Raw genomic sequence first — 14012 nt, 5'->3', positions numbered from 1 at the left:
AAATTCTTGGATAGCTCCTTAAATTATGTAACAACAACTTCTCTCCAAATCCTTTACAATTCATTATTCAGTTTCATTTAATACTTTGACGCATATAGTCCGAGTTAACTGATCTCATCTTTGCAATATACAAACCCACAAGTTTAAAAATTTAATTCAGTGAATATGATCTATTAAGTTATCGATTTTAATAACTTTGTTCTAATACTAAAGAATATTTCAATAAAGGTCGAAAGCTGCTGAATTCATGGGACATAGAAACGCTTTCATCACGAAAACTATTATACGCAAACAGTAAATTGTCTGTCAGAATTACTAATTAAGACATGTCACTGTTTTTTTTTCATTGGCGCTACAGCCCTCATTTGGGCCTAGGCCTACCTCCATGAAACTCTCCGTTTCACTTCGGTTTACTAGATCTTAGACATACGGTAGGACTCCTTGGGCGGGTGATCAGCTTGTCACAAGGCCTCTACCTGTACACAAACACAGAAAAACGCACACAAACATCCACGCCCTGAATGGGATTCGAACCCACGATCCCAGCTTCCGAGCGAGCGAAGACAGTGCATGCCTTAGACCGCTCGGCTACCGTGACCGGCCATGTCACTGTTTAGGAACAGCAAAATAATCGCCAGGGATCATTTCATATGTTTTATTTAACTGTTCATTTTGCATCTTCATGCTATTTTCATACATGCAGGACTCAAGGACACTGATAGTTTAAAGCTTCGGCGTGTATAAGCGTTACAATATATCAACAGAAGATGGCCCATTGAACCGAAACACGTAGCGAGATTAAAGAATGTGGTGTTAAATTGGGGACATGAACAGCTAAGGCTAATGGTCCAAATATTGACCCCGTTTCTTATCGCGCATACAGCACCAAACCAAGGGGGAAAAAGGAAAATAAACTATCAGTGTTATTAACTGTTCAGCAATCAATTTCTAATTATTTCCGCTGCGTACAACAATCACAAGAGAAAACGTTCAAGGTGTAAGGTTCCATCAACTGAACGAGGTACAAAATCAGTTATATACACTTCACCTATTTCACTAGCTATTCCATATTATCAGGCTGGTTCTACGTTTATTGTTCAGTTAACTGTTGTTAATCAACAATGAACATTGTTTACGGTTGTAATGTATGTGTTAATAAAGGCCACAAATAAATAGTTTTAGTGAAACCGTAATAATTATTGAGACATAGAGACATAGATTACAATTATACACATTGGCCAATATGTAGTAACAAGAATTGTGTGGACGATGAATGTGTAACTAGCCTTACAATGGCCAATTGGGCCGAAGCATGTAGTGAAATAAACGAAATATATATATATAATTGTATATAATTGAGTAGCTGTGTAGACGGGACCTCCATACTTTTCAATGTACACAATATGGCTCCCCAACACAGAGGCTAGGGGCAGAATTTTCAGAACACAATATCACGTATATAGCTTTGAGAAACGAGACCTTCGTCAGTTGCAAAAGAGAGATGTACACATAAATACAAAACAAAGTTACCTAAAGTCTTGTTACACGCGGTGAATCCATGCGCGAAGCTAAGAGAGGCTCAGAAAGTGCCTGAAGATAATATGAATCTTGGGTAGCTATATTCTGCGCTAAGATATACGTTGCTGTTCCTAATGTTGTAATAGCAGAGACGTAATTATTATGCAGTAGCCGGGTCATCAACTTACCCGAACACCCAAGATTAGCTATTTCGCTTTTCAACATTATTACATCACGTAAGGAATTGTATTCGTGAGTTATAAAATTCCCCACAATAATATACATCTCCCCGCACAGCAATTCTTGATTTCAAAACAGCATTTAGAAGCCTTCCACTTTGCAAAATGAACCAAAGCAACATTTAAAATTAATTTACTCATGAAAGTGCAGTGGCATCTGTGTGTAATATATGGTTTAAAATTCGAAGACCTTGCATATTAGTCACAGATCGCGTTATGTGTGTTTCCTACGATCCTCAGATATACTCAGAAAGCATTTTGATTACATTCCTAAATAATATTAGTGAAAGGAGAAGTTAATGGAGATAGGCCTAGGCCCACTGGGGCTGTAGTGCCAAAAGAAAAAAATAATAATCAACTGATCTTTGTAATCAAGCCATTGTTTTATATGACGTAGAAAAAGAGTTCTTAAATATTAATTAGATGAATGTCATGCTTCAATATATATGCTTAAATATATTTTTAATTGCTTTTCATTTCATTAATTACATTCTAATCCCTTTCGAAACTCTGCATGCAGCAAACGTTCTTAGAACTTCCTGGCGTATTTTGTCTTCATAGATTCTACTTTAAAAATCCCTTTCGATTTTTTGTTTTTTATCCTTCCTATGTAAAACATCATGTTCATACGTAGTTATCTAGTTTATTTCGTATCAACCTTAACGGATATGTTATAAAGCAACTATAAAGATCTTATAAAGCAACATATGCAAAAATTAGTATTATAGAATTATTTTTATTTTTAGCATCGACCTAATCGATATGGGCACTATTGGGTTAAATATAGAGGACGTAAACTTACCGTCTGCGGGTTCGATTTCCGATGTTAGGGCTGGGGTTTTTCTGTTGTCAACGAGTCGTCCAGTCTACAACTGAATATGAGGTTCTCACGTCGGGATGTCTTCTCTCATGTTTTTACTCTGGCAGAAGTTCACAGAGGTTTCAGAGAAATATGCTGTTCTATTTTCATGGTGGGCCGATCACGGTAACCTTCGCTCGCTTGGAAGCCGGGATCGTGGGTTCGAATCCCACACAAGGCATGAACGTTTGGTATGTGTTTATTCTGATTGTGTTGTCCTGTGTTTAGGAAGAGGCCTTGCGACGAGCTGATTGTTCGTCTAAGGAGTCGTACCGTCTGTAAAATGATCATGAAACTGAAAATCAGAGGCTAGGGCCCAAGGGGACAATACAGCTAGTGATACGTATATATATCTGCAGGGTGATCCTGTAAACCAATCAAGGAAATAGCGAGAAGCAGGCAGCACCTGAATATCGAGGCAGTGTATTCCTCCGAAACGTCCGTGAACTTCTACCGGACTGCATATCCCAGAAGAATGTTCTCTTCACTCAGTCTTCTCCCCAACTCACTCCAGAATCCCTCTCTCCGGTATCAATGTACTCAGACAGCAAAGTTCACAATCATGTTCCAGGTCGAGGTAACAACCACGTGTCCTCAACTAGTTTTGGGTTGTTGCCGAACAGAAGGCCAACGCTTTATCCGTCATTTCCAAAAACTGCCTCACAATGGAGGGATAATATATGTCTGGGTGTATTAGTTGATTTCGAAATTATTCCGTAGACTTAAAAAAATCTTAATTTTTATCTAACACTGTACTCTATCTGATGGTAAATTTGTTTAGATTTAAATCAGTGTTACATGAAGCTCAAATTGAGAAGTGCATCCAATCATTCTTGTTTTAACAAACTGACATTTTGGAGATTAGTATTGTCTCGGATTTAGGTGGTCTATGGTTCGATTCTGGACCTAGATACTCCGCCTGAGTAACTTAATGGGTTTCTTCATTCTCTGATGACAAACGTCTAAATGGGCAACAATAACTTCTTACAAGATACTTGGCAATGTCATTCATTCATTCATTCATTCATTCATTCATTCATTCATCAATGTGTCTACAGCCCTCTATTGGCACCTGACCTCTTCTTCAATTTCGTAGTCATCTTCAGAGACGGTGGGACTCCTTGGACGAGGATCAGCCCGTCGCAAGGCCGCCACCTAAACACAGGATAACACAAACACAGAATAAACGTACAGACATCCATGCATTTGAGTGTGACTTTGCAATGTAGCATCCATGAACTCCCTCTCACTTCTTGATCAACACCATTAGAGTTGAATAAACCAAAAAACAAGACAATACTAAGAAGTGTTTGTGGTTTTGTTAAACTAGAGGACGTGCCTCGGTTTAAAAGGTCGGACACGTGTTCTCATCTCATATGCCAGGGTTCAGTCTCAGGGCAGTCCATGTGAGAAGCGATGGAAATATTATGAATGGAAAACTTTCATTTCCCCGTGTTTCTCTACTACACTGGCCGTCACCATTCCCCCAGTGTCCTGGCGAAACAGGTCTAAATCAATTCTCAGCTGGAACTTCATTCCTGAATCGTACTGGCTGCACTCAAAATAAACAAATTAACACTAAATTGGCAATTATTCGGTCTGGACGGGAAAGTTTATTCTGCAGTTAGTATCATGTTTTGTTTGACGCAGTTATTTCCTGATTGTGTGTTGCAGTGGCTGATACATTGTATGGCAATTATAGAGAAAACGATTGATTTTCTGATGATGGTTTAATACATATGACTTTTGTTTATTTTCATATAGAGTAAATATTTGTTTAATTCACTAAGATCTTGCATAGTAACGCTAAATAGCCCTATCCTTCTCATTAAAATCTCCTTCGTACAATCTATCCTTTTATATGTCTTCTCAAAATTCAAATTTTCTTATTATCCACGTTACAGAAATAATTTTTTTTTTGGATAAGATCTAACGTCTTCTTTACAGAAATTTCCTTCCAGGTATTTAAGTACACGGAAATTCTGTCTGTATTAATGCTAATTTGTAATTCCTGTTTAAGATATTCACTTCTTCTTTGATCTCTGAACCCATTTCCTACTACTATCTTCAGACAAGGCTTCAACCCTTGTGTTAATTTATTAAAATGTACTCTGCAGGTGATAAATCTGAGACCAAGCTCGAAATTTCACCTAAAACCCCGCCAGTCCGACATTCGAAGCAAAGTTAATGTAATCACCAGTCATCACGGCAACAAAGCGACACGGGGGGGTGGAGAGCAGTCACAACCTACGGGCCTCGTAACTACGCTCGGAGGAACTGTGGTCAAGGAGGGAGTGACCACGGTGCACGAGACCAGCGTCATCGGGACTTACATCTCAGGGAAGTATGCACAGGTTCTGCAGAGCACCTCCCGTATCTTCCAGGCACATCACGGGAAGCCAAAACCAACTCCTTCATCCTCACTGAGAATCCTGAAGACAGCCGCGCCTGTCTTAGGAAAGTCCAGGGGCTCTGCTCATTTGGAGCCGACTCCTGCCGGATCCCTATATGAAGAGACAGTCGCATTGCCCCTGGAAGCCCTCTTCAGCTCCGCACCTAGTTCGAATTTCATAAAATCTTCGCGAAGACCCGGAGGACTCACGCCGCCGAAGAACAGTTTGCACAGTCGGTTCCATCGAGGACGTGGTCGAGAGCCCCAGGACAACCGCGAGCAAGAATTGGGAGAAGAATACGAGGAAGAGGAAGAAGACTTCATTACAACGCCATCTAGCAGCAGGAAGGCGTCATCCAGAGCTGGAGCCGTGAAGCCCACGCAGTCAATCAGATCTTCATTCAAGTCATCCTCCAAGAATGCGTACGTTTCTTGTCTCATGTGCTATAGTATATTGTTCTCATACACTTCATTTTGATCACGATCTCTAAGCAAGAGATATATTTTTTTTATTGCTAGTGGGGTGGGACTAAGTCCCTTTACTGCGGCCACTACTGGCCTATTGTACCAGCCCCAGATGATAGGTGAGGGTGATTGTGGAGCAATTGGTGGAATGAAGATTGGCAAGGGAAACCGAAGTACTCGGAGATAACCTGCCCCAGCGCCACTTTGTCCACCACAAATCCCACTTGACCAGACACGGGATCGAGCCCGGGCCGCCGCGGTGGGAAGTCAGCGACTAACCGTTTGAGCTACGGCGCGGCCCAAGCTGGAGATATAAGCACGTTCAACAGTTCAGACGAGATAACTGGAATGTTCAGTTTCAATGGTTTATTTAATATTGATAATATAAATTACGAATCAGCTGTTTGTCTATGAATCTACCGAGTGATAATATAGATACCATAAAGAAAAACACACAAACTTTAATTGCCGCAAGTAAAGAGGTTGGTCTAGAAGTAAACACAGAGAAAACTAAATATATGTTGCTGTCTCGTCACCAAAATACAGGGCAAAATCATGACATAAAGATAGGAAACAGATGTTTTGAAAATGTGGCACAGTTCAGATATTTGGGAACGATGATAACAGATCAAAAATCTGATTCAGGTGGAAATTAAGAGAAGATTGAACTCGGGTAATGCTTACTACTATTGAGTGCAGAACCTATTGTCTTCTCATCTGCTCTCCAAAAACATAAAAATTAGAATATACAAAACTCTAATTTTGCCTGTGGTTCTGTATGGGTGTGAAACTTGGTCCCTGACATTAAGGATGGAACATAGACTGAGGGTGTTTGAGAACAGGCGTTGAGAATATTTGGACCGAAGAGAGATGAAGTGGCAGGAGGTTGGAGAAAACTGCATTATGAAGAGCTTTATAACTTGTACTCTCGTCCACGTATAATTAGAATGATAATGTCAAGGTGGATGAGATGGGCAGGACATGTAGTACGAATGATGGAGAAGAGTCATGCATATAGGATATTGGTGGGAAAACCAGAATGAAAGAGACCACTGGGAAGAACAAGACGTAGGTGGGTGGGCAATATTAAAATGGATCTTAAGACAGGATTGGATTGGTCTGACTCATGATAGGGACCAGTGGAGGGCTCTTGTGAACATGGTAATCAACCTTCGGGTTCATAAAATGCTGGGAAATTCTTTAGTTGCTGCAGATTTGGCAGCTCCTCAAGAAGGGCCCAGCTCCATAAGAAAGTAAGTAAGTAATATAAATTATGAAATTCTGAAATCACTTACCTCAGCTGCCACAAATCGGCGTCCTGGTGATACTAACATACTTCAGCTGCAACGACTACTGATGACTACTGCTACTGATGACGCTGCTTCCGGCATCAGTTTTTGGTGTCTCTCTTCACCGTGTTACATCATTGATTTATAGCTGTCGCTGTGCTGAAAGATACAAAGACGTAATTGAAGCCACTGTTTTGCGACCTATGTTAGACGTTGATTCAAAAGAGGCCGGGGATAGGGTGTTGTGCGAAATACGGTCTTAGATATCGTGAATTAAATATACGCTCAATATATAAATTATTCCAATCGAAAAAGAAAAAAAATAGATATTTTGAAATACAGATGGCACAAAAGTCAATTAACCCAAAATATTCCCAAGAATTAACGGGAATATTTAAATTTAAACCTGACAGTCAATTTGTAGAACAGTATCACAGTGTAGTGAGCTGTGCAATAAACATGGAGGAGTTCACTGTAAATTGTAAATTCAGTACGTAATGAAGTAATTTCTAACGTATTTTATTGCATATTTTACTAAGTAGTAAATTGACTTTTTATTCATCCTGTATATCCTCTGAAGTCAGTGGTCAGAGTTCCTGGCTACAGATCCAGAGGTCCGGGTTCAATTCCCGGCGTTACCATATTTTCTGAGAAGTTGTGGGTCTGGAGCGGGGTCCTCTCAGCCTCGTGAGGTAATGGAGGAGCTATCTGAAGGAAATAGAGACTCCGGTCTAAAACAAAAATGAAATTAACGGCCGTAGGCATTCGTTGCGCTGACCACGTGGCAACCTCTATCCGAAAAAAAAATTGTACTAACTTCGCCGACAAGCGTCGGTCGCTCGGTCGCTATAGTTCGCTTGCAGACTAAAACCAAGGAGTTTGTTTCGTATATCTTACATATCTGCATTGTTATTTTACAATGGATATTCCTATCAATTATTTACTTCAATAAAATTCTTATTGAGGCTGTGATGCAACGTAACTGAATCATTATTTTTCCGTCGGCAGTACGTACTGGTACATTTATGACAGGCTATAGTTCTGAGGGTACGAATAAGTACACAGGGCGTAGACAGGGAATTACTTTACATCGTGAAGAAAGCAGTCTTCTGGGGTGTGGCGTTTCGGAGGAACGTATCGCCTCCATCTTCAGGGTAGAAGAAAATAGAAGAAAGAATCCGCAAGCGAAGAACAAGCGTGAGGACCTGCTCATTGATCGATAGGAATAAATATTAAACATATGATAATGAGGAGTTCTAATTGCTAATTCTAATGATGTTTGTAAAAATATCTAGTATATCTTAAGATATTAAATTTGTAATTTATTATTTCTTAATAGTTTATATTTCTTTCCGCTTACGACGCCCAGAACTAAATGATATATTCAATTAAATTAAAACTTGTTTTCTTTCGTTGTAGAAAATAGGGGGTATTTTCATAGTCAGGCTTATAGGCCACTCAGCGAATCAGTAAACCATTCACTCCGTATATTAACGTGTTTGTCACTTCGTCAGTCAAATTGTTTATCAGTTTATTAGTGACTACTACTTCTTGCAGCAACAACCGGTTTGGCCGCGTGTCCAGCACTCCCGAACTGGCCACGGTATCTGTATTCAGCGACTCTCTCTCTGCGACGCCTTCCGGCGGAAGGCGATTCCTCCCGCAGTCCTCGCAGCGTAAGAGCGGCTTCCGGCCCAGCAGCAACACAGCCAATAACGACAACAGCTACACCCGCAGAGGGTACAAGCCTAGAGTGCAGTCTTCCTCTGTGGACCCGACCTCTACTAGCACCAGTCTGTACAAATTCAAGTTGGCAAGGCCACCCGGCAGATGGCAGTACAAGACAACGCCAAAACCGAGGGTTAATATCAGAAAGCAGAATGAAGACGAGGCTGTGTTGTACGATAATGTGACGCTGACGACAACACAGCAACCTCAGCCTCAGTTTAACCCGACACCTTCCGAACTTAGAGCCAGGTCAGATGACCCCGATCAGGAGCCTACAGGGTCTGATGTGGGAGTTACCTCTGTGAAAAACGATGACTCTGAACAACCACCTCCAGTGGCGGAGACAATCAAAGTTGAAATATCAACACCGGCGGATTTCAGAGACACGTACTACGAAATTGCAACTATAAAGTCTCCATATACTTTCCAGGTAGGCTTTTCAATTAATAAGCTGTAATTCTAATGTACGCTACACTTAATATTCATGACTTACACAGCGAGCCGGTCACAGAAGTCAAGCGGTCTTCTGTCTTCGCTCATTCGGAGGCCGGGATCGTGGGTTCAAATCCCACTCAGGGCATGGATGTTTGGTGTGTGTGTGTGTATGCGTTTTTCTGTGTTTGTGTCCTGTGTTTAGGTAGAAGCCTTGCGACGAGCTGATCACCCGTCCAGGAGTCCTACCGTCTGTAAAATGATCAAGAAACTGAGAAATCAGCCCTATGCTCCAAAGCGGGAGCGAGAGGAGAGAGAATCTTGGACAGTGAACTTTTTTTTTCCTTGGCATTACAGCCCCAGTGGGCCTAGGCCTACCTCCATGAACTTCTCCGTTCACTTCGGTTTTTCTAGATCTTGGACATACGGTAGGACTCCTTGGGCGGGTGATCAGCTCGTCGCAAGGCCTCTACCTGTACACAAACAGAGATAAACGCACACAAACATCCATGCCCTGAGTGGGATTCGAACCCACGATCCCGGCTTCCGAGGGAGCAACGACAGTGCATGCCTTAGACCGCTCGGCTACCGTGACCGGCCAGGAGAGTGAACTTATAGAGCTTAATAACATGTTACCCTCATATGTGCACTGGACTTTCTGCTAAGGGAAGTGGCGTCTTGAGTACGGTATTATATCGCTCTGCAGTTAGAGGACAGAATGAGAGAAATATAATTAAGAAATTAGGACACTGCATCATTTGTTTAACGTGAAATATATGCTAATCCACTTATTCGAATTATACAGAATCATACGTAATATTCATATAAATATTCCCACCAGATTACGTAATATCTCCTCCTTCCCTTCAAGAATTAAATCTTCTTTTCAGAAGTTGAGCTCACTCATGTCTATTTCGAGTCTTCCTACATCTATTTCGTTTATCAGCATATGTGAATATCATTTAAGTGAATATGCCTCGTGGTCGATAGTTGGTTGAGGCACTTTGCTACAAGCCGGAAAGTCGCGGATTCGATTCCCGAAGAGGTCATTGGATTTTTAAATTTACCTAATCCTTCCAGCCGAACTATGGTCCTGAGGTCGACTCAGTCTGTGACAGAAATGAGTACCAGAAATCTTCCAGCAGGGGTGGGGGGAGTTAAGTGTTGGCCGATGCATAAGGCTGACAACTTCACCGCCATCTGTGAACCAAATGTCTAGAAGATGTAGGAGCCTCAACGTCTCACAACCCAATGGGCCTTCACGGCCTGTTAAAGCGATAGCTTTAACTTTTTATGTCTTATTCCATTCTGTCTACACGTTATCTCTAATTCAACTGATATTTTAATAGAGACTGTTGTTTATATTGCGCAGTCTCTTTTCTTGTTATCTGTCTCTTTAATTTTGCTTGTAGCGAGATAAGTAATCTTACGTCTGCGTTTTATGTTCTCTTACTTTTCTGTTTGCTACATTTCATTTATACATCAGAAACTCGACTTGTATTCAGCTGTACTTAGCTGCATTTGAATATCATTCCACGTTTTCCGTCAATATTTGTCACCATTATATAATGTTGAAAAATACACTCTTCTCCGAAATTCCTTTCTCTGTTTATTAAACCCTAAAGTTCTTGAAGTAAAGAAGCAATTTATGAGCCCCAAGAAGAATATTGAGGGGACAGTGGCCTGCTGACCTACCAAATCACGCCAATAAAGAAAGCTAAAGCCATTATAATTCCACTACAGGGCCTATAAAAGTATCATCAATGGATGATTTCTGTACTCAAGACACCCACTTAGAGCAAATTTGCTTATTACTCCATAAAATAGAGGGTATATTTTAAATATGCAATTTATATGTTAATAAAAATCGAACAGATGGGAGGATGATACTGAGGCGTATACTGAATTAATACGGTATGAGTGTATGGTATAAGACACGGTCCAGCGACGGACTTCTATAAACACAGAAATGAGCGTTGGGTTTCTAAAAGGGGGATTTCTTAATAATCTAAGCAACTGTCAGCATCTCAATTACGATTTTGCTTCATTAAGTTAATTAGCCACCTCGTAACATAGTAGTGTCGAAATATGTACTTAAAATCCACGTATCATAAAGCGAGTGTTAATTAACAGTTACACGCGCAGACTTTGCCTGTTATCGTGCAACGGAAATGTTAGAGCAGATCTGTTTTGCTAAATTCCTGATCCTTGAAACGTGTTTCCTCTTGAATACAACACGCGATCATGTAGGAAAGATTATGAAAACCCAAATAACAGAACATAAAGAAATAAAAAATAAACACTGAGGATCATTATTGTCCAATTTGAGGTAGAGCAATGTTGTACATCAATGTTTACAGCTATTTTCATTATAAATAAAAAATTCAGTTCATTCAATTATTGCATACTCTCATATAGTCAATCAGACTTGCATATTTTAATTATATTCCTAACGACGCATGAAATGTGATTGACCGAGTTTCAACTGAATGGCAGTTACCGCATAAGAAGATGTGGAGATACTATTAAATATGTGTACGTTAGGATCTGGAGGAAACGGTCAGGGCCTAGTTACATGTGCTGACATTTGTCTAGAGTGACTAAATAAACTAACAGACAGCTTCATCCAGAATAGCCTTTAGCCTCCGTGGTTTTAGTCCGCAAGTGAACTATACCGACCGAGCGACCGCCGCTTGTAGGCGGAGTTAGTGCCAACTTTAGCGGATAGAGGTTGTCACGTGGTCAGCTCAACGAATCCCCACGGCCGTTTATTTAGGTTTCCTAGACAGGAGCCGCTGTTTCCTTGAAATATATCCTAAATTGTTTCATGAGGCTACGTTGACCCCGTTCCAGACACATTACTTCTCAGAAAATCTGGCAACGCCGGGAATCGAACCCGGACCTCTGGATTTTAGACAGTAACTGTGACTACTAGACCACAGAGGAGATCGAACAGTCTTTAATCCAATTATATTATCCTTCTGGCATATTTTTAAGGCAAGCTTAGGGCGTTACCGCTACACAAACCTATTCGACTGTTCGTTTTTATAGGAATGCATAAACTTTGTTTACACTTTCTAAGGTTTGAAGTTTTTATGGCGACACATCCCAGAAGACGGCATTCTTCATTTATTTACACTTAGATATTTAAATTATATTGCTATCCATATTCAACACGATTGAAATCTTAATATACACGAGCATGTGTTGGTTTCAGGTTGGAACAGTGAAGAACACTCGGTTCATCACAGTAACGTCAACAATTGAAAAGAGCCTGGAGAACACGGAGAGTCCATCTGTAATCAGTCCCAGCGCTACGGAGCCTCTGACCGAGAACATTCTCGCCAGCACTATAGCGCCCGGTTACGAGAAGGACAATAACCTGCCTCTAGACTCCAGTATCGCCACTCTTCCTCCCATTGGACTAGCGGGTGACGCTGAGACGCCGCCACTAGAAACCCTAACCGAGACCTTCAGTACCACGCAGCTTCTCCTCAAGACACACATTCTTCCTGTGATTCGCGGCGGCAATGATACAATCAAGTACACCCTGGTACAGTCGTATCACGTGACACGGCTCGTCACAGCTACCAAAACCCTGCCGCCAATGGAGGTGTATCACTTTGTGCCCAGTAAGACCCTCAACGAATTCAACACGCACCTTGAGGAGGCAGGTTCTGAATTACACCTGGAGCTGGAGTTCGGCGACAATGACAATCAGGACGACGATGAAAAACCGGCGGCTCTGAGAGCGTTACAACCTGATATCGATTTGGCAAACATTGGCTCGGATTTCGATCTGTCCGATGTCGATAAGACCCACATCCCCGAAGGTCATATCAGACTTAAGAAAGCTCAGTCTACAGCCTCGAAACCTAGCACTTCAACAGAATCTCCTCCGAATCCTGCTCTGAGTCCTGAACAACTTCAACAATTAGCTTTGTTGCGACTCCTAAATCCTGCAGCTGCTGCAGCTATCCCGCAAGTTATTACCACTTCGAGACCAGTGCTGAAATTGGAGACGGTATACGAGTCGCATGTGCTACCAGTCATAAATGGAGCGTCTACAAGTTACAGCACCATTTCCCGTCCAGTGGCGACAGTCAGCAAAACGGAATACGAATATGGAACCAGCACGTTGCCAGCAATTCCGGTTCCCCCAGTGAACCAGCTTAATCCCCTCTTTCCCCCGCAGCATCAGTTTGCCCTTACTTCGACTCCTGTTGTGACACAGACACTAGTGACAGAGACCAACAGCAAAGTGCTCAAATTGACGTTTGGAGCAAAGACTGCGTACACCACTCTCCTGTCCACAAAAGTCGTACCAACTGTCTTAACTACATACGTCACAGCTTCGGTTCCCGTTCAACCTTCAGCACCAGCATTTCCAGGATACTTCCCAGCACCATACCCACAATTCCCATTTGTAGGCTGAATCTTTCGTCACCCTCATCTAGAGATGACCGAGCATTTCGATCAGATGTAATAACTTGTGTTGCTACCCGATGAACTTTACACAAAGATGAAGAACTCTAAGCGTGGCTTTGCCTCAGGGAGACGCAAGTCAGTGTGGGAGCGTAAATGACAAAAGACTATGAAATAAGTCGAGATACAGGGATCTCTCTACACGATACAAGTTTATCTACAAAGATATTATCACTCAGAGTACTTGTTATACTCAGAGTATTGTTCATATTATCCATAACTGTTGGACGATACACAATTTCCAGAGATCAGACGATTTCGTTCCAAAGAATATAGATCTCTCTGCAAATGTGGTGATAATTATGCAGTGTAATTTGAAGTGGCGACAAGATATGAACTATAATACCATTTAAAAGCATTGCCGCTGAGATACTAAAAGTGCTCCCGGATCGTGGTTGGTATGGAGAGCATAGGTCTCCTAACAAAACATTTCCCCTATTAGTAGTGCACTCTGTGGTCCATTACTCGAGACTGCCACATCAACCGTCCACTCAATCAAGAGGACAGACGCAACGACCCACCTTGGCTATCTTCACCATCACATCGCAATTTCTCCTAGGGTCTATCATGTAAAAAGCCTTTATAGCTACAAGGTATGGTTTAAC

General features: G+C 41.5%; 1 protein-coding gene across 1 annotated transcript in view; it reads left to right on the top strand.

Annotated features, from left to right (window-relative positions):
• The window catches only part of LOC111869538 (flocculation protein FLO11), a 202806-nt gene extending 189363 nt beyond the window's left edge, over positions 1 to 13443 (top strand). Inside the window, exons 6-8 of the mRNA XM_023861154.2 lie at positions 4734 to 5431; positions 8320 to 8920; positions 12140 to 13443. Of these exons, the coding sequence (XP_023716922.1) occupies positions 4734 to 5431; positions 8320 to 8920; positions 12140 to 13357 (2517 nt within the window). The 3' untranslated portion in view covers positions 13358 to 13443. The remainder of the gene's footprint in view (positions 1 to 4733; positions 5432 to 8319; positions 8921 to 12139) is intronic.
• Positions 13444 to 14012: the final 569 nt, after the last annotated feature.

This window comes from Cryptotermes secundus, unplaced genomic scaffold, assembly GCF_002891405.2.
Source record: "Cryptotermes secundus unplaced genomic scaffold, Csec_1.0 scaffold196, whole genome shotgun sequence".
In the NCBI taxonomy this organism is placed as follows: domain Eukaryota; kingdom Metazoa; phylum Arthropoda; class Insecta; order Blattodea; family Kalotermitidae; genus Cryptotermes; species Cryptotermes secundus.
This window is presented reverse-complemented; position numbering and strand designations above follow the sequence as displayed.